General features: G+C 47.4%; 1 protein-coding gene and 1 pseudogene across 1 annotated transcript in view; one reads left to right on the forward strand and one right to left on the reverse strand.

Annotated features, from left to right (window-relative positions):
• The window catches only part of Sned1 (sushi, nidogen and EGF like domains 1), an 80,037-nt gene that overhangs the window by 31,575 nt on the left and 22,131 nt on the right, over nt 1–26,331 (reverse strand). Inside the window, 15 exon segments of the mRNA XM_045147151.1 lie at nt 26–199; nt 435–548; nt 705–821; nt 1,050–1,166; nt 3,180–3,296; nt 3,822–3,935; nt 4,124–4,228; nt 4,440–4,565; nt 9,005–9,118; nt 9,252–9,365; nt 14,422–14,535; nt 14,786–14,911; nt 16,514–16,676; nt 17,183–17,323; nt 20,125–20,412. Coding sequence (XP_045003086.1) covers nt 26–199; nt 435–548; nt 705–821; nt 1,050–1,166; nt 3,180–3,296; nt 3,822–3,935; nt 4,124–4,228; nt 4,440–4,565; nt 9,005–9,118; nt 9,252–9,365; nt 14,422–14,535; nt 14,786–14,911; nt 16,514–16,676; nt 17,183–17,323; nt 20,125–20,412 — 2,044 coding nt within the window.
• On the forward strand, nt 22,879–24,126 carry LOC123460074 (annotated as a pseudogene).

A 26,331-nucleotide genomic window follows, 5' to 3' on the forward strand; every position in this document is an offset into this window, starting at 1 on the left:
CACCCCAGAGGGCCCATTGAATCACCAAGGCACTGAGGAGGCTGGCTCCAGACACCTTGTGGCTGGCAGATACGGATGTGGCTGGGGGTACTCGGGCTGTAGCCATGGTCACATGTGTACAGGGCCACTGAGCCCACACGAGTTCCGTTGAAGCGTGTTGTGGCATGCTTCACCTCCTCAGGGCGGCCACAGTCCACCTCTGCAGGGGCATAAAATCCTGTTATGAGTAGCAGGATCCCAACCTGGGCCAGGTTCTTCTACCTCTGTTCTTCCCTGACCAGAAGACCCAGGTCTCATGCCACCCTTCTCAGGTGGATAGTCTTAAATTTGGGGGGCTGGCACTTTTGATAGCCTTTCTCTTTCCCACCCTTACCCTAGCTCTTGGGGAATTGGGAGAAGATGCCGTGTCCCCAGCCCAGACCCCTAACTCTTACCTGCCTGGCACCGGTGTCCTGTGTACCCTGCTTGGCAGTGGCAGGAGAAATCTGTGCCTAGATCCTCACAGGTGCCCCCATTCACACATGGGCTCCGGAAGCAGGGAGAGGGAGCTGCAAGAACATAGAAGGCCTCCTTACTATGTCTGCCCTTAGGGCTTCTAGAGTACATGGGAGTATCCCACCTCTTACTCCTCCCATACCACCGCTCCCCTTTGGGCCTGTTTTCACATGTGCTGAGGACAGTAGCCCTGGCTGCTCCCACCCTACCTATTTCACAGTGCCTCCCAGAGAAGCCTGGAGGGCAGTCACACTTGTATTTGCCGATGTAATGGAAGCAAGTACCACCATTGTGACAGGGGCCTGAGGCACAGGAGTCTGGCTTTCCTGGGAGCAGAAGGCACCCATCAGAATCATACATCATGGCCCACAGAACCGCCCCAATTCCCCACCATCCCAGAGCAGGGGGGCCTCAACATGGTGGTTGGGACTGGGTCAGGAGTTCCTGAGGGTCAGAGCCAGCTATCCTCAACTCTGTCTAGTTCGATTCTAGCTGGCTCAGCCCTAGGTCATAGTATGCCAGTCACCCTCCATCCCCTCACTCTGGGGCCGCACCAATCTCACAGTGCCTCCCCGTGAAGCGATAAGGACAGGTACAGTAGTATTCGCTGCCTGTCTCCTTGCATGTTCCCCCATTCCGACAGGGCCCCGAGCTGCACAGGTGTGGCCGAGCTGTGTGGAAGGATAGAGAGATATGGGTGAATTAGGGCCAGCCTACTGGCTGTGCAGTATACATATTATTCTACCGTGTCTTTTCAGTTCCTTAATACTGGATTTGCCCCTCAGACCAGGCCTGCTTCTCAGTTAAGCCCCAAGGCCCAACAGGGCAGGGTCAAACCAATCAGGCCCAAGCAAGGGATAAGCAGGTTTACAGTCTATAGGCTACCACTCAGTATCAATGAACCTTGAGCCTGCCCACCCTTTCCCTACTGAAAAACCAGCCCCACATCACAGCAGAGCAGCCCCCTCCTTTCTCCAGTGCTTCCTCCTTCCTCCCATGAGGGTTTGGTATCTGAAGATGAGGGAGCTGGATTGCAGCTAACATGCCATTGGCTTCCACAGTAGTTAAATCTGATCTTCTCTTTTGCCATGTGAGCCAATGCCTCTCCTCTGGGTCCCAGCATTTTCTGAGTCCCTGATCCCAGTTGTCTGGTTTTGAATTGAATGAATGGCACTTGCTAAATCAAACATATCTGTCCTTCCATCTTGACAAATCATGCCTTCACAAGGCCCAGTCAGTTTAGAGCTCTTGGGCTCTTGATCATTCTGGGAGAAGGTGGAAGATGCCTTTCCACTTCTACTGTGCTCAACTCCTAATGCTGAGGGCCTTGTGAACTAAATGTCCATCCTCAAGGTCCCCCAACCTGACAGCTGGCATGTCCTCCTTTGGAATTGGTGTCTACATTGGTGCCTCCATCTGCTCTTGAGATCAGACACCCTGGGAAAAGCCTGTGCAGTTCCTGAGGTGACACTGTGGTGGGACAGGGACATTGGACACTGGGATCCTGGCCCAAAGAGGGGTGTGGGCCGTGGGTGGGACGTCTCCTAGAAAGAGCTGTGGCCTGTATCTCACGAAGGGTATGCAGATGGAGGAGGCCCAGAGCAGGTTCTGGACAGGGACCCTGTATAGAAATGAAGAGTGTTCCAACAGAGTATGGAGGGCAAAAGACCTCAGCAGGGACTTTTGCTCTGGATCCCTCCCTTGCTTCTATAGAGGTGGTAAAAACTGTGGGGTTCTCAGGTATTACTGTTAGAAACTGCTAGCAGGAATGGAGTATAGAACAGGTGATGTGCTATAGGAGGCTCCTTGTTAATCCACTGACGCTGTGGCTCTCTAGTCAGTTAGGTTAAGGATGCCCAGAGCCCTTAGCTGGGAGATCAGGCCAGGCTACACCAGCCTCTGGTCACAGGGATGTCTGAGCTTCTTGGGGGAAAGAGGAGGGCACTGAGCATGACTTCCAACTGCATGAAAGGGATAGGCTATGGTAGAGACAGTAAGCCCTACAACACATCTATGGAAGAGTATGTGATATTTCAAGGGGTTAAATGTTGTAAAATGTGTGAATCATCTACATTTAACTAGATTTAACAAAATCCTAACAAAATTGTTTCTTAAATTTTTTAATTAATTAATTTGTTTATTTGACAGAGAAAGGGAAAAAAAGAGCATGGGTGTGCCAGGGCCTCCAGCCACTGCACATGAACTCCAGATGCGTGTGCCCCCTTGTGCATCTGGCTAATGTGGGTCTTGGGGAATCAAACCTGGGTCCTTTGGCTTTGCAGACAAATGCCTTAACTGATAAGCCATTCCCCCAGCCCATGAAATTGTTTTTTAAGTCCAGTATAACTATTTTAAGATTTGGAACAAATGCTGAGCAGAAAAAAATGAAGCCTTTTCTGAGTTATGCAGACCAGACCAGGCGACTAAAATAACATGAAAATGGCAAGGCGCTGGCTGCTCCACACAATAAGGAACCCAATAAGGCTCTAGGGAGCCAGTATCAAAAGGAAAAGCCAAGGCAGGCCAAGCAAAAGGACGGTGGGCCTGTGGAGAGGACGCTCTCCGTGGTGCTGACGCTGGGAGGCCTTCCTCTCTCCTCGCTCAGGGCAGCACCCCCGCCCCACGCCCCTTTGCCCAGGCACCGGCAGTGGGCACTGCCGCAAGACCGTGCCTCCTTCTGTCACCTTTCTCGCAGTGCCGGCCATGGAAGCCACGCGGGCACTCGCACGTGTAGGAGTCGTCGTGAGCATCACAGGAACCTCCGTTAAAGCAAGGGTCCGAGTCGCAGGGGGACGGCAGAGCTGCTGGAGCAGAAGGCTGCCCTGGAGCCTGGGCTTGCAGGCTCACCCTGACGCCCTGTCTGGAGCCAAGCCACTTAACTAGACTTGGAGGGCGTCTGAGTCTCCCCACAGCTCTAAGGCCCCACCCATGGGGTCCCCGCCCTTGACTTGATTTTGGCAGTATTCATCCCCTCTCAGGTGAAAGAGTGGCCAGCTGTGACACTCCTGCATTACCTCTGCATATAACGACACCTCTGGTCACTTTACACTAATAACACGAGATAGTAAGTGTACAACCACACACACTTATGGACACACCAGTTGTTTTAGCTTGTGCCTAGGGTTTGCTGAAAAACGGCATGTAGTGCTGTGTTTGGCAGTGCTTCCCTGGGCCAAGGAGCCCTGCTTGAATCACAGGTGATGCTATTCCAGAGCCCTGCACCTGTGGGTTCTCCAGTAAGCCCTGGCCCTACCTGCTTCACCCGCACCCACCAGACACTGTCTTCATCTCTGGCCAGGATCCCCTCGGCCTCCCTTGGCACTTACGGTGGCTGACATTGTGGTCTGTGTGGCACACGCACAGGTAGCTCCCACCGTACTCCATGCAGTAGCCCCCGTCTGGGCACTGCGTGTTCATGTTGCAGGGCGTGGCTGTGACTTCTACGGAGGAAGAAGCCTCTCGTGCCTGCTCCTCATCCTTGCCTTCTTGACAATGGTGGGGCTGCCCAAGACCCAGGGACCCCACCAGGGGACTAAAGGGGGCACTATAGTGGACTGTTTATACCCTGGTTATACCCAAAACCCAGGGACCCAGAAGGATACATCCCATCCCTGCCCTGGGTACCTACCGAATTCACAGAGGAGCCCAAAGAAGCCTGGGGGACACTGACAGAGGGTGATGTTTGAACCCAAGCACCGGCCTCCATTTCGGCACTCACAGTCATTGGGGATTCCTGCCATGACAGCAGGGAAGGGACTCCCATGTGTGAGTGCAGGAAGATGGACCCTTTCTCCTAACTCTGCCCACCTTCCCATAAAACTATTGAACACACACATTTTCTCACTCGTACTCTCCTGCATGCACAACCCATGGGAGACCTCCCTGACTCTGCCACAGGCAGGCCCTGGGTCTACATCCCCAGCCCTGGGACACAAGTGACGCACTGTCCATGCAGTCTGAGCCCATGAAGCCTTCAGGGCACTCGCACACGTATCCCTGATCCGAATCCACACAGGTGCCCCCATTCTGGCAAGGGGTAGAGAAGCAGGGGTCAGGCACCCGGTGATTTCCTGTAAGAAAGACAATGGTCAGCAGTGGCCACTCAGAGAAATGGTAGAATCTGGGGCAGGGCTGGCAAGCAGGTGGAAAAGCGAGCTTCCTTACTATTTCTCATGGCCATTGCGGAGTTTTCACTAGTTCTCAGTGCCAAGGGGAATACAAGCTAGAGCTTTTTCTGTAGAGCTAACAGCTGCTCCACACTGCTGGAACTTAGTCAGCATAGCTCAGACTCCTTTCTTGGGACAGAAAATCTAGCGCTGGAGGACCACCTACAGACTCCAGACATTACTGGTCAAACAGTTGAAAACTTCCAGATATATTTGTGCTGATTCCCAGTTTAACTTTTCTGTGGTCAGGAAATGATCCTTTCCAATTTTCTGAGTCACAATGGCCTCTCACACTGACACCCCACCACTTGAAAAGAAAGTGAGAGCTCTGCACATGGCTACTAGGCTCAGTTCATGTCTTCCAGAGTAGCCCCCATTTCTGTCTCTGTGTCTAAGAATTATTGAAACCTCCACCTGAATTATTCATCTGCTCTCCTTGCCTTTTTCAGCTTTTTGCTTCATATTTTGATGTTAGTAGGTGTCAGTGAGTGCCATTAAATTTAGAGTGTGTCTTCTTGATGAATCAACTCCTTCACCATTATAAAAGGTTCCTCTTCTTTCTCGCCAGTCTACTTATTCTAAAGCTCAGGTTATCAGATATAATTTAGCCACCCAGCCCTCTCTTAATTAGTGTATTACTTTTGGGGTACTTTAGACATTCAATTTTTTTCATTTACTTTGAAATTTTATTTTTCAAATTAGTATACAGTAAAATTGACTTTTACTTGTGCTATACTTCTAAGAAGTTTAGTAATATATAGACTTGTAGAACTCCCAGAATGATGACAGAGAAGCCTGATACCAGCCTCTGATGACTACTGATATGCTCTTCACTTTATTTTGACGTTCCATGAATGCTGTATAAGTGGAGATGTACAGTATGCAGTCTTTATTTTATTATTATTATTTTGGTTTTTCAGTTTTTCGAGGTCGGGTTTCACTCTAGTCCAGGCTGACCTGGAATTAACTATATAGTCTCAGGGCACCCTCGAACACATGGTGATCTTCCTACCTCTGCCTTCCAGGTGCTGGGATTAAAGGCATGTGCCACCACTCCCGGCACAGTCTTTTGGGCCCGATTTCTTTCACTTAACACAATACTTCTGAGACCCATGTAAGTGTGTGTATGTGCTAATACTTAGTCCTTTTCTGAAACCAAGTGGCATCCACTGCATGAAGGGTTAGCTTGTCTAGTGCAGGGAATTTGATGACCATAAGTAGGTGTGGCATAAATCTCATGAATGGATGTTTTACATAAACGTTAGTTTTTATTTCTTTATGAATAATAGCTAGGGTTATGATTCATGAGTTATAAGTGTATGGTTAACTTAAAAGTATGTCAGACTGTTTTCAGAGTGGCAGAACTACTTTGTACATTCACTAAATTCTGTGAGAGTTGCAGCTGCTCTGTCCTTATCTGGTTAGTATATAACAAGTTTGTGGTGGTATCTCATATGACCTTGACTTGCTTTTCACTAATGGCTAATGATAATGACAAGAACAACTGGTCATCTGTTCATACATCTTTATATGTCTTTTATTGTTAAGCATCTGTTTAAGTTGTTGGTCATTTTTAATTGGGCTGTTTCCCAATGTTGAGAGTTCTTTATGTATCAAATCCATTGTCAGATCTGAGTTTTACCAACACCTTCCAGTCTAGTTTGCCCTTTCATTCTATATGTCTTTCACAGAGAAAAATGATTTCAATAGGGCAAAGAAGCCCAATTTACCAATTTATCTGTTTCTCCTTGTGAGATAATACTGTTGCTGTCTCATCTAAGAACACTTTGTCAAAAGCCAGATCACAAAGTTGGTTTCCTCTGCTTTCTATTTTATTTATTTATTTATTTGAAAGAGGGAGGAAGGAAGGGAGGGGGGAGGGAGAGACAGAGAGATAGAGAGAATGGGCACGCCAGGGCCACCAGCCACTGCAAATGAACTCCAGATGCATGCGCCCCCTTGTGCATCTGGCTAACGTGGGTCCTAGGGAATTGAGCCAGGATCCTTTGGCTTTGCAGGCAATCACCTTAACTGCTAAGCCATCCCTCCAGCCCTGTATACATATTTTATTAGAATTATTCCTAACCCTTTCACCTTTAAGGAGAGCTGTTACAAAGGGCATTGTTTTTAAATGTTCAGATCAGATTGTACTTGTGGGAGCTCAAGAATTCATAACTTTCTGGAGCTGCTGTCCCAAGGGCCACTCTTTCCACTACTTCTCTAGGCCCCCTGGCCAGGAAGTTAGAGGTTTAATTGCCCTCTCTGACACTTACTCCTTGTGGCTGTACTCATGCTTGGGAAGAATCAGAGGGGACAGTGAAAGGGCAAACAGTGGGATTTCCCCCACCCTTCTGAAATCATAGCTCCTGATTTGACCCTTCAGTGTGAAGCCCAAGGGCCTCCCTACCTTATCCCTGTTGGTCCTGCTTCATAAGCCTGGCTAGAGTGTTTCTTCAGAGGCCTTTTGCCCATGCTAAACATGGGTCCTTAGCCTTTGCAGGCAAGCGCCTTAACCACTAAACAATCTCTTATTTATTTACTTATTTATTTGAGAGAGAGGCAGATAGAGATCAAAAGAGAGACACAGAGAGAGAATGGGCACACTAGGGCCTCTTGCCACTGCAAAAATAACTCTGGATACATGTGCCACTTTGTGCTCTGGCTTTATATGAGCACTGGAGAATTGAACCTGAGTCATCAAGTTTTGCAAGCAAGTGCCTTTAATTGCTGTGCCATCTCTCCAGCCCCAATTTTTGTTTTTCTTTTCTTTATTTTTATTTCTTGGTTTTGCCAGGTAGGGTCTTGCTCTAGCCCAGGCTGACCTGGAATTCACTATGTAGTCTTAGGGTGGCCTGAGACTTATGAAAATTCTCCTACCTCTACCTCCCAAGTGCTGGGATTAAAAGTGTGTGCCACTATGTCAGGGTGCTTTTTTCTTTCTTTTAAAAATATTTTATTTATTTATTTATTTAAGGGAGGGAGGATGAATATGAATACCAGGGTCTCCAGCCGCTGCAAATAAACTCCAGAGTCATATAATACCTTGTACATCTGGTTTACATGGGTATGGGGGAATTGACCCTGGGTCCTTAGGCTTTTCAGGCAAATGCCTTAACCACTAAACCATCTCTCCAACCCCATTTTTATTTTGAGTAACTGATTTTCACCAACTTCTTATGAGATCTGATTGATACTTACATGTGTTTGATGAGCTTATATTAGTGGTAGAAGTTTCCCTACTTCCATTTAAAAAAATATTTATTTGCATGTGTGAGAGATACAGAAGTGGGAGAGAGAGAACGTTGGGGAGGCAGTGAAAGCACATTGGTGTGCCAGGGTCTTTTGTTGCTGCAAATAAAGCCCAGATGCATGTGCCACTTTGTGCATCTGCTTCCTGTGGTTACTAGAGAATCAAACCTGAACTGGAAGGCTTTGCAAGAAAATACCTTTAATTGCTGAACCATCTGGCTGATGTTGAACTCCTAATCCTGCCGTAGCATCTAGAGTAGCAGAAACAAAGGCATGCAACTACACCTGGCTCAGCCTGTGATTTTTTCTTATTCATCTCTACTTGTATTATTATTTGATATAAGACATAATTTTTTCACAAAAGTATTTTAAAGCCACTCATCTGTTTTCTGATAGAAGTTTAGTGTAAGTATATTGATGTATTTGTCCATAACAACATGGACAAGATGACCTGTAACATACAGCAGATGTTGAATGAATGCAGCCAAGCAGACAGGGTTGGCAGCCTCCTTTCCTCAGGACCCACTCTGCCCTCTTGCCATGGACTCTGACAGGAAGACAGATAGATTCATTGTCCTTCTGTTGCTTACAGTGAAGCGCAACCCCACATGAACTATTCCATCTCAGAATGCACCTAAATAGTCTGTTTCTGAACTCCAGGAGGGGCCGGGCTTTGGGGGTCAGACGCTGAAGGTTTTTTACCTTGTTTTTAATACCATGCTTTGTAATCTCTAGTTGGACTTGTCCCTGATCTAGCAAGTCACAACCAGCATTTAAAACAACATAGAGGAGGGCAGAAGACCAAAGATTTCATCCCATGAAGTAAAGGCTAGTTTTCTTTCTGATCCCCACAGTGCTTTCCTCTGCATGGGAAGAGTAAGAATCTCTTGACCTGGAAAAGGGGCTCTGGGAACTCCGTTGCCTATTCTTGATGTCTCCATCAATAGTTGTGGAGGGCCTGAGAGGGAGGAAAACAGCAGCCTTGCCCCTCCTGAGCCAGATGTGCTGTGAGGCAGGAAGTGAGAGGTGGCTATAGTGGCAGCTACTCTACAGACTGTGATCACCACGGAGGGTTGCAGGCTCATGGCAGCTACCTGTCTCACAGCGAGGTCCCTCGAAGGGCTCCACACAGACACAGCTGTAGTTCCCCACCAGGTCCACACATGACCCTCCATTGAAGCATGGATCAGAGTCACAGTCATCCACATCTGGAGACAGGAGAGGTGGGAATGTGGGTTAAGCCAGGCTGTGGCCATTCCACATCAAGAACGTGGTCAGAGGAGAGGCCTTCCCAGCACCACCCCTACCCCAGCTCTCCTACCCCCAAGGTGGGCCACTTACCCGTCTCACAGGTGGCCCCTGTGTACCCGGCCTGGCACACACATACTGCAGTGTTGCTCTGTACCTGGCACTGGCCGCCATTTTGACACACTTTGTTGTCACATGGGGACTGGGCTACAAGTGACAGCAGTGGACAGGTTGTTGAACTCCTGACTATGGTGGGTTGATTGGAAGGTGTCCTTGGGAACACTCACTGAGCCCCCCCCCCCATCATACATCTAGGCTAGCCATCTCAGGAGGTTGACAAGCTGGGCAGGGGCTTGGCCAGGGCAGTCTTTGGGGCACCCAAAATGCCATATGAATTAACTTCAACTCAGCAAACCTGGTGTGAAGGGAAGACAGTGTGCCAGACAGGAGTGTAGGGGTGAGTTTAATCAGCTCTTACTTGCAATCCAAGGAGGGGGACTTCTGGAACCTGGAGCTCCCAGCTTGTCTCAATGTCTGAAGAGTGGCCATTTTCTGAGGATCTCTGACCCTGGCCCCCATGGCATTCATAGTGTCACCCGCCCCCCACAGGCCAAGTCCTCCTTGGCCAGCCTGGCAGAGACCCTGGGAGCCTTTGGCATGTGGACAGATGCAGCAGCTCTGCCAGGGAAGTGAAGAAGAGTGGGGCCGACCTCCGCCTAAAGAAAAGCCCCTTTGCATGAGACCCTGGCTGCGCTGGACTAGTACGCTCCCTGTCCACACTGGGCAACTGAAGGGTCACCACATATTCATGGGCACTGTGACTGTCACAAATGCCCTTGCCAGATGGACATTCTGCTTTATTTTGTGCCTTGAGATCCACATTTCCTTTTCCTTTCTTCTGTGGAAATATTCCTTGTACATGTGCAAATTTTTATTGCCCTTCAACTATAGTTCTTTCCAGTAAAAATGTGTGAGTGCACTGGAGTTTTAGCTGGTTGTGACCTGGAATCACTGATGAAAGTTGCTTTTCTGCCTTGAGGTACTGATATGGTAGCTATCTGAACAAACTTGATCCAAATTGCAGCTCCTTAAATGGTTAATAGCAAACCCCATATAGGGCTGGGTAATTAAATGTCATGCAAATTTGGCAACAGATTTATGAATGTACAATGACCAAATATTAATTCAAATCAAACACATAATGTATCTGAGGTTCTTCTTTTTGTTGTATGTGTCTGATGTATATGTGTGTATGTGTATTTTCCATGTATGTGAGAGCATGTGTGTATGGGTGTGCTGGTGCAAGTGCATGTGCATGAGCAGGCCAAAGGATAATGCTGGGTGTCACCTCAATTGCTTTACACCTTATTTTTTGAGGTCAGGGTTCTCACTGAACCCAGAGCTCACTGATTGGGCTAGACTAGCTAGCAGTGAGTCCCTAGGGATTCCCTGTCTCTGCCTCCAGCAGTGGGATTACAGGCACTCATCACTACAGCCTAGCATTAATATGGGTGATGGGAATCTGATCTCAGGTCTTCATACTTGCATGGCAAGCACTCTACCCTGTGAGGTACCTGCCAGCTCAAACTGAGGTGCTTCTACCACTAGTGACCATGTTGACTCATACCTTCCCTGCAGGCAGCCTTGGTTTGAAACGTACAATACGCACACTTTGTGCTGCACATGTTGTTATAAAGTATAGTGTCAATGAATGCTCCTCAAAACACCTGGGCTCAAAGATTATTGGAATTTATGAACTGTACATTTTTTTTCATACAGGTAAAGTTTTCTACTCTTACAGAAATAAAATACTTTCATTATTGAAAACAAATTTAATATTTTTTCTACCATCATTCCTCAGCATACAAGTATCAGATTAGTAGGTCTTTGGATTGTATTCTATTAGAATGTTTTTCTAGTGTGTGTATGATGTGTATGTATTTGTGTAAATGTGGGTATAGACATGCCACAGCACACATGTGGAGGTCAGAGGACAACTCCAGGTGTTGATCCTCCTCTTCTGCCTAGTTTGAGGCAGGATCTCCTATTGTGTACCGTGGTGTCCACCAGGATCTACCAGGCTCCTTGGCAGCAAGTTTCTGGGAAAGTCTGTCTCTTTCTATAGGTATGCTAGGATTCCAGATGCTCATCATGTGTCTGGCTTTTACATGGATTCTGGGGATCGAGATTCAGGTACTCAAGTTTGCACAGCAAACACTTTATCCACTGATCCATCTCCCCAGCCCTGTGTTAGAATATTTGATTTTAAAAGATGCTTACTACCTTATAGATACTTGTACAACCATGTTTATTGCTGCTCTATTTACAATAGCTAGGAAATGGAACCAGCCTAGATGTCCCTCAACTGGTGAGTGGATAATGAAGATGTGATACATTTACACAATGGAATTCTACTCAGTGGTAAAGAAAAATGAAATTATGAAATTTTTAGGAAAATGGATAACTCTGGAAAGAATTACACTTACTGAGGTGACATAGGCCCAGAAAGCCAAATGTCACATGTTCTCTCTCATATGTGGATCCTAGCCACAAATTATTGGACTTCTATGTGAGTAGGAATAAAACTCAATAGCAGAGGCCAGTAAGCTAGAAAGAGGATATAAAGGGAATAGAAAGGGAGGGAGGGGGGACTTAATAGGATGGTATTGTATATATGTAAGTAGAAGAACAGATTAATGGAGCTGAAAAGGCCTAAGTGAGGTCAGGGAAAGAGATTGAGTAAAGGAAAGGTAGAGGGAGGGCTAATCAAAATCTAAGAGGGTATGAATAAGTCATATGGAAACCTACTTTTTTGGACAATGCAACACTCAGAAGCCATATATTGTTACTACAAGATTTACAGTGCCAGGGATGGGATACCTCCCAGTCAGTTGTTGGTCAGAGAGGTCAATGATACCCACAAAACATTACAGGCCATTGCTGAAGCCCTTGGTTTCCCACCAGGAATAGATGGTAAGATGCTGACAATTCCACATACATGGGCTGCAAGGTCACTGAGAAACCCTGCTGGAGCTGAGCTGAAAACCTCCTCCATGTTGACCAGCTGACAGAAAACTGGAAAAAGCCATGGTGCATGCAGTTCAATGGCAGAGAGAGAAATCACCACTGGAGATACTCAACAGTGGACACTGCAAGCCTTATATTTGGCCAGCCAGGCCAAATGAGCCAACAGGTGCAACAGTGGCATTTCTGTTATGAAGAAAACAAACCATTCTCTAACTGGACTGGAGGCCTGGTCCATGGGAGGGAATACATCTTTGATTCTGAAAATTTACAACAGGGGTAGTCATGAGCCCTAGGAGTATAAAGTCTGCTGTTGTCTGGCTAAATGTATATATTATGCTCACCAAACTGCCCAGTAAGTACTTCTCTTAATGTTCATACTCATATATTAATGCTACTCTTACTTTTTATTAGAGAAGCTTATCTTTTCAAATGGCAGTGACCTTGGGATGACTTAGGAGGCACCTTGGTGCTGAGAAGTGACAGGGGTGCTCAGCACTGAAATATCTCAATCACACCTTCCATGGCTCAGGGTCCATTGCGGAAGAGGTGACGGAAAAAATGTAGGAGCCAAAGGAAGGGTAGGACAGGACCTTGCAACATGCTCCTCCAGACACAAAATGGCCTGGATATCCATGACCTCACAGTGCCTGACACTACCTACACAAGACCATCATAATAGGAGGAAAAGATCATGACATCAAAATAAAAGAGAGAGACTGATTGAAAGGGGGTGGGGATGTGATGGAGAGTGGAGTTTCAAAGGGGAAAGTGGGGGGGGGAGGGAATTACCATGGGTTATTGTCTACAATTATGGAAATCATCAATAAAAAATTTTAAAAATTAAAAAAAATTACAGGTGGGACTGGTGGTGCCCCCCCCCCCCGAAAAAAAAAAGATGCTGTTTGAGTTGTTGACCTGAATTTTACTTAAAAAACTGTTAAATTAATTTTGGGTTAGAATCAGGACAAAATTTCAATAGTTCCTGGAATGGTCCTTAACATATTTCTACCATTTTGTAGTACACATTTACTCAAAGTGGCATTTTCAGTACTGTCTATTATAAAATCAAAATATTGATCACTTTGGAAAATGTTGATGAGCTTTAAGTCTTAGGCCATCAAATATTCAGTCAAGATTTAAGAGTATTATGTCCTACGACAGAGCTAGCAAGGCTGCTCAGTCCAGATCATTTCTTTATGTAAAAATAGGTAAGCCTATACATCTCATTAGTATGCAAATTTGCTTTCATCTTTAATAAGTGGTAAAATTATATGTTTCAAAGAATTGCTTGAGTTAAATTTGTTTTTATCAGTAAATGTTTGATGTGTATACCTATTTTATATACTTATATACCTGAGATTACATACAAAGTTTTTTAGAAAAAAGCGGTCATGATTGGAAAGAGTTTAAGAAGCCCTAGTCTCAACAGTCCAGTAAGCATTTGATAAATGGTGGCAAGCCTGTGGCCAGTTCACTGGTGGGGGATGGGGAATGGGAATGCCTGCTGAGCTGAATAAGAAGAAAGGGGTCACAGTGTTTGACACTAAGGATCCACATCAGCCTAGCTACTGAAGCAGCACCTCATTATGAGGCTGGGAATCAGAATGAGGGATCCACTTTCCTTGTGTGGGAGTGCAGGGCAAGACAAGGGACCTGCAAAGGTGCTGGTCAGAGGGCAGGAAACTGGCAACTGGATGTGATGGCATCTGCTTCTGAAGAGCTAGGCTATGGATGCAGAGAGCCTGCAGTGGTTGGGAAGAAGCAGCAGAGATAAAGGGACCATACACAGCCCATTCCAGGCCAGGAGGCCTCCAAAGGGAGCAGCTGGTTCAGGGGCAGGGAGGAGGAATGTCAGGGAGCCTGTGCTCTTTGAGCTTGTGCCTTGTCCCTCCCAAACCCAAAGCTGTTCCACCTGTCCCCGATGTCCCCTACTTTCTCACCCCATGCAAATTCTTTTCAGACCCTTCCATGCCTGGCCTTGGTCCTGTCCCAGGCAGGCTTCATTCTTGTCCCAGCACAAGGGCACAGATGCCAGTGTCAATTTCTGCCTATACCATGAAACAGGTCTTTCCTCTGACATCTAGGACCCTGCATCCCCTTGTTGATAGGCCTCCCCAGGCTTCCCAGGCTAGTGCCAATCCCCTCTTCAGTCCTTCACCGCACCCTTACTCAGCTGTGTTCACTGTCTGGTAGGCAGAAGGGTTATGGGGGGGGGGTCTAGGTGGGTTTCTCTTACCTGACTCACAGGTAGGTCCTCTGAAGCCGGCTGGGCACTGGCAGCTGAAGCTGTTGACCCCGTGGGTGCATGTCCCACCATTTTGACATGGGTGGGAAGCACACTCGTTCACATCTAAAACATGGGGCAGGCTGGTGCCTCAGTGGAGGAAACTGGTTAGGAAGGAACTGCCAGAGTATTGGGTAGGGATTAGGGACAGATAAGTGGCCAAGGACAGTGGTGGTAGCAATCAGCATGCTCACTGCTATGCAGTCCCATATCATGGTGGCAGAGGCCCTTGATGTCAGGGCCACTGTCTACCCTGAGCCTACTGTGTGCAGTGCAGTCAGTGGGCACGTGGTTCCCATCTGGGCCATTGACTCACCCATGTGACACCTCCGCCCTGTGAAACCAGCGAGGCAAGAGCAGGTGTAGGAGGGGTTGCCTGTGATGCAGTCATCGATGCACCTGCCACCGTTGAGGCATGGGCGCAGGGCCAGGCACACGGAAGCTGTGGACACAAGAGGAGCTGAGCCTCTCATCTCGACCTCTCTGATGTGGGCAGGACCGCCACAGCAATGGCAGTACCTCCCTGCCCTCCCTCGACCCAAAGGGCCATCCTAGTGGCCATGGCACCGGTGGCAGTACAAACACAGTTTCACTGTCGGGTCTCTGCGCAGGTGCTGGCATGCCTTCCGGGGGCCTAGGCTCTGACTCTGGCTTCCTGTGGAGGCAGACACCCCCAGAATCACCTGCACTCATGTCTTCCTTATTGCTTTTATTCTTCCCAGCAGTACCTTGGATACTTCTAGAAAATCAGGCCTGCTTAGCCACCCTTTTGGTTTCCTCACATGTACAATTAGAGGCTGACACTCAGCTATCAAGCTAGTGTTTCTCACAGCATGGCGTAACACCCAGGAAGACATGCTGGGGTCTCTAGAGCTTTGGCAACCCCGGTTCCCCATCCCATGAAATCAGGCTGAGCTCCTGGGGTCCAATTCCTGGACAAACAAGGCTGCTGACTGGAGAAGTTAATAAACAGATTGGCAGGTGATCAGGGAGTTCCAAGGACTACAATTGCCCATTACTAGGAGGGCACTAGGGACTCCTGGGAGGACCTGGTGGCTGCAGATTCCTCTCAAAACACAGGCTTTAGCTTTCTGACTGCATCAGGCCATTGAGCGGCACGTGCTCTCGTGGCTTACCAGAAGTGTGCTCGCCATGCTGTAGGCCATAACGAGTCAGGAAAGCACACTCATCCAGGAGTGAGGTTTCCAGGCCCAAGACACTGCCTCTCAGGCACATGCCTACTTCTCCTCCTGATCCTTGGGAGATCTGGATTTGCAGCATGACACTGGGCCGCAGGGCATCTCTGCAGTTACTTTTTGTGTCTCCTTGGTCTATTCACCCCACAGACGTGGGAATAGGCCCCTCCAAAGTGTGATGGAGCCCCAGGAGATGAACCCTCCTCTGAGGGCCCACTCCTAGCTCAGCACTGCAGCTCCATGGGGAACCCCAGACTCTGGCTTTTCGTAAGGGATCTATCTGATCTCACTGCCCCCACCTCCAAACTCAGGTTGGCTGGGGTTGGGATGGTGGCCCCTCCACACTGCTGCGGTTGGGCTGGACTCCCGGAGGGAATGGCCAGCAACACTGGGCATGTCTTCCATCCCACTCTCCCACCTTGTACATGGCCCCCTTCCCTCCTCCTGGCTCCCCAATGGCATGCTTGTGCCTCTTCATTTCCCTAGTCTCACTCCCCGGAGCTGATAGGTTGGGTCCGCGGTCTGCTAGGGAGAAGCACCCGGCCTGTCTGTCTGCATGAAGCCAGGATTTGTCACCTCCACCAGGCCCACAAACTGCGGTGGTTCTGAGGATGTGGGGCCACCACGGCTTCCGCAGCTGTCTGAGATGGAGACTGGGGTGGGATGCATGCAGGGGCCGCCCTGCTCTGCTCGCCCCCTGAAGCCCTGCAACGCCCTAAACGCGAACTACCTTGCCACGGAGTCACCGGAGGGGGCCAGGCTCAGGAGTCTGGAGCCTGCTTCACCCAGGGTCCCGCCCCTATGCCCCTCGACCCTCCCCGCCCTGAACCTCTGCCGGGTCCTCTTACTTGTATGGCCGCAGCCCCCCACGCGCACCTGGGCATCATCGATTCTGAACGCCCAGCGCCCGGGCACGCCCACGTTGGTAGTGGTCTCCACCTGGGCCATGTCCGTGGTGCGCGAGCCAGGGACGTTGAAGTAGCGGCGGCCATCACCCGCGTTGAAGCCTGCCTGGGGGCGGGGCAGTGAGGGAGGCAGGTCTTACAGTCCCGGAGCCCTCTCCCCCAGGGCCAAGGCCACTGCAGGTTTCGGGGTGAGCGGGGCAGGTCTTAGCAACTAGCAGTTGTCTAGCCAAGCTGAGCGCTGGCCTGGTTCTCCAGCTCTCCTGCCAGCTTTTGGGTCTCTCTTGGGTCTGGAGGAAGTACAATCCCTGGAGAGGGCTGGGGCATTAGGTGCGTGGAGGAGCACAGGTGTGTGTGGGGGAGGGCTGTGTGTCACAGCTCAACAGACCCTTCCTGTCACATTTGCAGCTTTTAAGGCCCTCATGGGCAGAACAGGAAGGGAAATGAGGCTATTTTGTAGTTTGGGCACTGAGGAGCCACAGGGATAGTGTGTCCTGGGATGACGGGATAGGGTAGGGTCGGTCTACACCAAATGCCTGCCTCTTCAGATTGTGTCATCCTGGCAGAGGGAACAGGGGCCTGGGAACACTGAGAGCTGGCCCCACCCTGGCTTACCTGGGCTGCAATTCCTCCCAGGCCAGCAGAGTCACCCCCGCTGCTGGCATGTGTGCCTGTGGTCCACAAGATGGACTCATAGTTGAAGATGGTAAAGGAGAACCTGCCATTGGTGATGAGCACCGTCTGAAATGTGTTGACCTACGGGGAGAGAGTCTGGCTGGGCTGGCACACCCCTGGCCCAGCTCCATGCCTATTTCCACTGGCCGGACAGCCAGCAAGGCAGGACTTTTCTGGGCTTGCTCCCCTCTGCAACCCAGTGCATTATCTCCCCCAACACTGTGAGGAGCAAGGAACAGACAGGTGTCCAGCCTCCTGCAGAACCTGGATACAGGTGCATAGCAGGTTAGCACTCACTTAGCCAAATCCACAAAATCTGTGTGATGTGAACATGAAAGGAGGACAAAGCAGATATTAATGGTAGGTTTTATGGCTTTCATGGAATTCTACCCCATGATCATGCTGTTCAGTGGTGTACAACTGATATGCCATTTCAGATTGGAGTGAAAACGTGATCTTGGAACAAGCAGGAAATTAAAAAGAGTAACATTAGAGTCCTTCATGCTGCACGTGAAAATAAATCTCAAGAATAAAGTGTGGCTCTAAAATGAAGTCATGTAAGTCCTAGAGTTAAGAAAACATTGGCCAATACATGCAGCATTTCAGAAAAGAACAAAACAAAACAAAAAACCTCTGAATAGAAAAGTGTTATAAGAGGAAAGTGAATGGCAAATAGCATAGTGAAAATGTATTTGTACGGCAAACAGAACTAATGTCCTCAATTCCAGAAGAACTTTTAATGAAATCCCATCCCGTGTGTGTGTGTGTGTGTGTGTGTGTGTGTGAGAGAGAGAGAGAGAGAGAGAGAGAGAGATATGTGAGAGTGTGTGGTGTGTGAGTGTGCACGGGATATGTGAGTATATGTGTGGTGTGTGTGTGCAAGTGTGTATGTGTGTGCACGTGTGTGAGTGAGTGTGTGTGCACCATGGGCCATGGCTGGCATGTTGAAGTCAGAAGACAACCTTGAGGGTCACTTCTTCCTTTTCACTGTTTTTTTTTTTTTTTCTTTCAAGGTAGGGTCACCAGTAACCCAAGCTGACCTGGAATTTGCTATGTAGTCTCAGGCTAACCTTGAACTCCTGGTGATCCTCCTACTCTGCCTCCTGAGTGCTGGGATTAAATGGCACCACACCTGGCTGCTTTTCACTTTGTCTGAGGCAAGGTCTTTTGTTTGTTGCTGTTTTCACCAGGCTTGATGGCCCATGAACTTCAGGGAACTCTCCCGTCTTTGCTTCCTATCTTCTTGTAGGCATGCTGGGATTACACACATGTGCATTACTGTATCAGACTTTACATGGGCTCAGGGGTTCTGAATTCAGGTCATCATACCTGTGCATCAAGTGCTTTTATCCATTTTCTTAGTCCCTAGTTCCAGAAGACCTTCTATAGTTCACTAAGGACTAAAACTATTAATAGAATGTAGCTGGGTGTGGTGGCGCATGCCTTTAATCCCAGCACTTGGGAAGCAGAGGTAGGAGGATCATTGTGAGTTCGGGGCCACCCTGAGACTACATAGTGAATTCCAGGTCAGCCTGAGCTAGAGCGAGAGCCTATCTTGGAGGGGAAGAGTATGTGACCAATGTCATGAATAAATGAATAAATGTATTGCATAATGCAATACTACAAATACTCAAAAAACCCCAGCATCTCTACATATTAAAGATGCATAAGTTCAAAGAGAAGCATTCTTTGATTTGCCTGCAGGGCTTGCAAGGAAAGGAGAGGACAGTATATTTAGCTGGGGTACAGAGAGCTTGCACCTCTAAATGCGTACCTGTGGACATAATGTGTGCACTTTAAGAGGGCAACAGGCTGCTGTGGAGATCTGTGACATGAAATCATGTGAATTCTATACCTTATGCACCTGGGAATGCATGGGCCCACTGTATAGTCCAGGCCAGTTTCAGGCATCAGAAACAATGGGAAACCAAACAGAGTCCATTCTTACAGACACCAGGGCATGAGGGACAGTAGGTAGGCAAGTGCTCATGCTCTGTGTGGGTGTTGAGAAGGGCAATAGCCAATGAGGGTCAGTGGTGGGGATGTGGAGACACACATATCACCCACTTGCTGGTAGTAAGCCCACTCTAGGAGGTACTGCCTAGCTAGTCCAGCCTGATTCCAGGCTCCATCCAGGGTGCCCAGAACACTGCCTGCCACCTAGAAGGTGACCTTTCAAAACACTTACTGAGTGTATGATCAAACAACTCTGAAAGGCTGCCTGCACTTTGGGTCCCCTTCTTGGATCTCCACTGTGGCCCAGCACTCAGGCAGACCTGGCTGTAGTAGGAGCTCAGCAAATACCCTGGCAGAGTGGGTGGCTGCTGTCCTCATGAGGGAACATCAGCTACAAGCCACCACCAAGACAGCAAAGATCTCAAGTATTCCAGGGTAGCCTTCCAGTTGTCTGACATTGTCAAGAAGTAAAATACAGAATGGCCATATCTGGTGGCACTTATCTAAAGTCCCAGAATTAGGAGGTGGAAGCGAGAGGGTCAGCAGTTCAAGATCATTCTCAACTGTGTTGCAGTTCAAGGCCCACCTGGGTTTCACGAGACCCTGTCTCAAAAAAAAAAAAAAAAAATCCAAACAACAATACCCCCCACCCACATGCAGAGCTTTTGCAGACCAAACTATTCCAAACAGAAGTCTTCCCAGCTCCACAAGCTCCATGCCTAACTCTCAGCCTGAGAATCATTGCCGTGGGCCTGCTTCCCAGAGGTCTGGAGAGGGCATGCACTCCTCTATGCTGGCCCTGTGATTCCAGCCCAGTGACATGGCCTGTGAGCCCGAGGTGGTTCTTGATGTGAACATCTGCACTTGGCCTGCCTCAGCAGTTTCTCAGCCTGCAACCCTCCTCCCAGGACTACATGTGCACTTACAGGGGAAGAGGAGCTGCCTCCAAAGAAGGTCACACGGTACCATGTAGCAACAAAAACCCAGGTGGCAGAGAAGTCTGGGAGCTCAGGGAAGTAGCGTCGGATGTCCTCTGTGGCCCTGTTCAGTGTGGCTTCATCAGTAGTCTCCCGGTAGTAGACATCACCTGCACGTCGGTTGTCTACATCTGCCCAGAAGGCTGCCACTACACAACGGTCCTTGGCAATGGGGAAGGCCACTGGAGTGAACTGAGAAACCTCCTTCAAAAAGGAGATGATCCCATTATTGTTAACCTGTGAGACAGAAAACCCAGGGAGGGAGGGTGGCTGGGTGCTGAGGCCAGGTGCATGGCCCAGTAGCCTCCTAGCCCCACCATCCCCGTATCTTCTGAGGTTAAGCCAGGCATCCTACGATGGCCGGCAGCCACCTGAACCTGAAATAGGACCATGGTGTCCTAGATGGGTTATGTGCACCGAGCTGTGTTCAGTACTTCCAGGTTTTGCAGAGTGCCTGACCCTAGGCTATGTTTCAGCTGCACGCCAACCTAGGGTCTCAGGAGAGTGGGGCAGGGTCCTTGCATTGAGTCAGGCCTGGTAGGGTCACACTGTGGGGCTAGGGGATAGCACTGGGGAGGCTGGAAGGGATCTATGCTTGGGCCTCTAGAGAGTGGGAGCCCCAGGAGGATCTGAGCGAGGCTGAGTAATGGCTTTGTAGTCAGACACACATGGCTCAGGCCTGACTCACCACTTATGAGGTATGCATCTCTGAAACAAGTTGGCTAACCTCTCTGTACAATGGCTTTATAAAACAAATCTATGTCAGGCATGGTGGCACACAACTAATCCCAGCACTCAGGAGGCAGAGGTAGGAGGATCACTGAGAGTTCAAGGCCACCCTGAGACTACATAGTGAATTCCATGTCAGCCTGGGCTAGCCCTACCTCAAAAAATAGAAAAACAAAACAAACAAACAAACAAAAACAAATCTATGAGACTTGGTTATCTGTCATTCTTTTAATGTGCCTCCCACAAATTCACATTGAAATCTTTGTTCCCAATGTGATGGTGTTAGTAAACAAGATATTTGGGAGGTGATGCATCTATGAGGGTAGAGTCTCACAAATGAGATCAGTACCCTTGTAAAAGAGATCTGACCCGAGAGCTACTTCTGGCCATGTGAGGGCATAGGAGAAGACCATCTATGAGTCAAGAGGTGGGGCCTGACTGAACTTCCCAGCCTCTATGAGAAGTAAACTCCTGTTTATGAGCTTCCAGGTCTCAGGTATTTTGTTACACAAACCAATGGCTGACATCATAGGGTGCTGGGCAATGATGGTCACACACTGGATCAATACTGCTTTTATGTGCTGCCAGAAAGCCTGTGTCCAGAGTGGGGCCTTTGGAAAAGCTAGCAGCTTGGGGAAGGACAAATGCCCTTTTGTCCTTCACAGTACCAAGGGTGAGACTGCTTCTGGTCCAAATTCCAGATGGTGAGGCTTGCCTGTACTTAGACCCTTTCCTGAGTACTACAGAAATTTTAGAAGCTAGAGGCCAGCCCAAGTCAGGAGCCCATGGAGTTATATCTTAAGTAGGTTTTCTTAAGGGCCTTCTTGGTTTAGGGAGAACCAGATACAAGTGGCTCCTGAGCAGTCCAGTGTGTGTTACGTCGTGCACTGAGGTGGTCCCAGACATGCAGTATCCTTGTCTCCCAAAGCAAAGGACACATGCTGGAGGAGGATGGCGGACCAACAGAATAGAACTGGAAGCCCAGAAGTCTGACTTTTTGCAAATGTAATGGAATGACCTTCACAGGAATATGAGGACCACTCTGCAGAAGTGAAGATCATCTTTTCAACAAATAGTACAGGAAAACCAAATATCCACATGACAAAGTGTGAAGCTGGGTTCTTACTTAATACTATATTCATATGCTTCATAATAGGAGGAAAAGATGCTGACATCAAAATAGAAGAGAGAGGGCTGAAGAGATGGCTTAGTGGTTAAGTGCTTGCCTATGAAGCCTAAGGATCCCAGTGTGATGCACAAGGTGGCACATGCATCTGGAGTTCGTTTGCAGTGGCTGGAGGCCCTGGCAAACCCATTCTCTCTCTCTTTCTATCTGATTTTTTCTCTCTGTCTGTCTGTAGCTCTCAAATAAATAAATCAAAATAAACAAAGAACTTAAAAAATAGAAGAGAGACCAATTGTAAAGAAGGGATTCAATGGAGGGTGGATTTCAGGAGGGTGGTGGGAATTACCATGGTTTATTGTCTATATTTTTAGCTAAAAAAGAAAGAAAGAAAGAAACACACAAAAAAAGACCCAGCCAGGCATTGTGGCACATGCCTTTAACCCCAGTACACAGGATGCGGAGGTAGGAGGATCACCATGACTTTGAAGTCAGCCTGGGCTACAAAGTGAGTTCCCTGTTAGCCCAGGCTATAGTAAGACCCTGCTTAAAAAAAAAAAAAAAACCCAAACAAACAAAAATGGACTTATACTAGGACAAAGACCCAAATGTTAACACTGTAAAACTCGTATTAGAAAACACGGGGAGGGGGATTGGCGATGGCTTAGCAGTTAAGCGCTTGCCTGTGAAGTCTAAGGACCCTGGTTCAAGGCTCAATTCCCCAGGATCCACGTAAGCCAGATGCACAAGGTGGAGCATGCATCTGGAGTTTGTTTGCAGTGGCTGGAGGCTCTGGTATACCCATTCTCTCTCTCAAAGAAATAAATAAAAATAAACAAAAACATAGCACCATGGGCTGTGTGGAGGAGTTTGAGAGCATCTGCGAGCTGCATGCCAAGATTGCGATGTCCGAGATCTTATTTTGTATTTTCAACGCACCCAAAATTGACCTGGGAAAACTCGTAGGCAGACAGTGGGCCTTGAGGATTTCATGTTTGCCCACATGAAAGGAATCAAAAAGGAAGTGAACGTCTACAGATGTGAGGACTCGCTTGGACTCACCATTACAGATAGTGGGGTCGGCTATGCTTTCATCAAGCTTCTTATCTGCTGCTTAGTGTGCAGTTGCTTTTCTCCTGGCTGCCTGGAGCTTCGGCCTGCTATGAACTCCCACTTCTGGTACCTGCCTTTCCTACTTCGTGTGGACACTCTTCTGGTGACCTTTACAGCTTTGCACAGGCATGAGTGACAGTAGCTGGTTATTATCTCTCTGACCTTTAATTCACTGTGAATTAAAGATGGTAGCACTACCCACTCAGTTAAAACCGTCTGTGGCCAGGCATGGTGGTGCATGCCTTTAATCCCAGTACTCAAGAGGCAGAGGTAGGAGGATCACTGTGAGTTCGAGGCCACCTGGAGACTCCATAGTGAATTTCAGGCTAGCCTAGACTAGAGTGAGAGCCTACCTTGAAAAACAAAACAACAAAAACCCAAAAAAAACCATCTCTGTGGGAGATCACACTGAGTCCATAAATAGAGAAAATCCTGTTGGGTGGCACCACTATGAACTTGCTGAGAAGCTAAAAGAATTGAAAAAGAAGTCTTTACCTTGAAATTAATAAAACAAAGAAGGCATGTGAAATAGGACCAAGGTCAAAGGCTGGAAAGTCATCAACAGAAAGCTGGTATTTCAAGAGGGACCCCCCTTTTGAGAAGGAAAGGGCCGCCTGTACTGGAAGGGATGCTCTGCTCTAGCCACGCGGGTCTTCTCGTGTGGCGGCCGTCCTGGATGTCTCCCCGCCCAGGGTCTCGGTTCTGCCACCACCACATCCTGAGTGCTTTGGTGCTCACCTGCACCGCTTACTTGCTTGCCTTCTGCAGCCCTCAGAAGCCAAAGCCAAGGCAACAAAAAGGTTGACAACCTTCTTGAACTGTACATGGGAATATTGACTTAGCTGCCACAATGTTCCAAGTGGGAAAGGACAAAAAGAATCCAGATGAATTTGCTGTGGCGCTTGATGAAACTTGGAGGATTTGCCTTCCCAGATGAGTCTGTCTTTGATGTTTGGGGAGCCTTCGGTGATGCCAGACTTGGATGACGGTGTGGGGCGGACTGGTCTCTGAAGACACAAATCGACCCATATTCTTTTCAAAGAAGCCATTCTAAGAACTCTTACATACCTTGATGGACTCTGATTTAGTTTTACATGTATGAAATACATTCTTTGAAACATAATTTTGATTTCTGTGTACTTTTTAAATATAGTTGGCTTATGCAGCATACTCAAGATGGATGACTTAAAATATAATCAATTTTAATATCTGTTTAAACTCTTTTAAACTTAAGTTTTAAGGAGTATTTCCACACAGCTGGTTTTGCTCTGTGCTAACCCTGATTCTTCATTTTCCTCATTGAATAGTTGATTACAATAGCTTTGTAGTTTTTTTTTCAAAATCTTTAATATAATGAGAATTAGGATTGAAGCTTGATTTATCTCATACCATCTTTGTTTTGTTACTCTAATGAGTAGGATATGTTCAAAAATGAAGTGTGAGTAATTTCTACCATGGGCCTACAATAATTTATTTTAATATTTTATGTTTTGGCATTTTTTTATTGACAACTTCCATACTTACAGACAATAAGCCATAATAATTTTCTGCCCTTTCCCACTTTGCCATTCACAAATCCACTCTGTATCATATCCCCTCTGTCTCTCCATGAGTCTCTCTTTTATTTTGATGTCATCATCTTTTCTTCCTAGTATGAGGGTCTTATGAGGGCAGGTACTGCAAGATCATAGATATTGAGGCCAGTTTTTGTCTGGATAATTACAATGTAATTCCTTTGACTCTTACATTCTTTCTGACACCTCTTCCACAATGGACCCTGAGCTTTGGAGAGTATGATAGAGATGGTGACTTTGCATTTATTTTTTTAAATCCAATGAGTCATGAAAGGGAGACTCTTTTTGCCTGTTGTTTTCTAGGATAGTGATTGATGCTTGAAAAGAAAAAGAAAAAGAAAAAGAAAAAGAAAACACAGGGAGAAAGCTTCTTGACATTAGACTTCTAGTGATTTCTTATCTATGACACCAACGTCACTAGGAACAAAAGAAAATAGGTAGGTCTTTCTGAAAATTAAAGACTTTCTACATCAAAAATCACCACCAACAAAGCAAAAAGGCAGGAAAGGGGAAAATATTTGCAAGTCATATGTCTTATTAAAAGTTAATATCCAGAACCTAGAGAGAACACCTAAAAGCACAATCCTGTGAGAAGATACTCACTGTCATGTGCTGAGGACATGCTAAGGCCCTCCACAATGAGATCCACCTCACATTCAACCAGGTGGCTGCTTGTTAAAAAAATTGTTAAACAAGGGATGGGAGATAGCTCAGTGGCTAAAAATGCTTGCTTGCAAAGTCTGCTGGCCTAGGTTCACTGCCCCAGCACCTATGTAAAGCCAGATGCTTGGTAGAGCACACAGCTGGAGCTTACAGCAGTGGCAAGAGGCCCTGGCATGCCCATTCTCTCTCTTACTCTCTGCTTGCAAATATAAATAAAAACTTCAAAAAAATTAAAAAACATAGCAAGTGTTGGAGAGGACGTGGAGAATAAAATCATTGTGTATTGTTGGTGGGAAAAGTAGAATTACCATATGATTCAATAATTTCACTTCTGGGCATATAACCAAAATAACTGAAAGCAGACTAAGGCATTATGTTCATCTTACTACAATAAAAAATTGGAAGGAGGGCTGGAGGGATGGCTTAGCGGTTAAGACATTTGCCTGCAAAGCCAAAGGACCCAGGTTCAATTTCCCAGGACACACATTAGCCCGATGCACAAGAGGTTGCATGCATCTGGAGTTCGTTTGCAGTGGATGGAGGCCCTGGCACATCCATTCTCTCTCCCTCCCTCTCTCCTTCTCTCCCTTTCTCTATCTCTCTTTTTCTTTCTCTGTCAAATGAATAAATAAAAATAAAAATAAATTGGAAGGAAAGGGTCATGATTAAAAAAAAAGATGGGAATTATAAAATAAAACACCCTAAGGAATCAAATAGAACTATAAGGTATCAAACAAACAAATATCAGAAATTAAGAAGCAACAGGACAGATTTCAGAGCAGATTTCATGTAATTACAGAAATATTAGTAAACAGGAACCAAAAGACAGGTCAGATAAAACTATCCAGAATTTAGAAGAGAGATGATATGATGGGGCACTAAGAGTAAAAGACAAGAGACACAGAGAGGATGAGTGAGAGGTACAGTGAGGATAAGTGAGAAGTGCAGTGAGGG

The sequence above is a fragment of the Jaculus jaculus genome, chromosome 4 (genome assembly GCF_020740685.1).
Source record: "Jaculus jaculus isolate mJacJac1 chromosome 4, mJacJac1.mat.Y.cur, whole genome shotgun sequence".
Lineage (NCBI taxonomy): Eukaryota > Metazoa > Chordata > Mammalia > Rodentia > Dipodidae > Jaculus > Jaculus jaculus.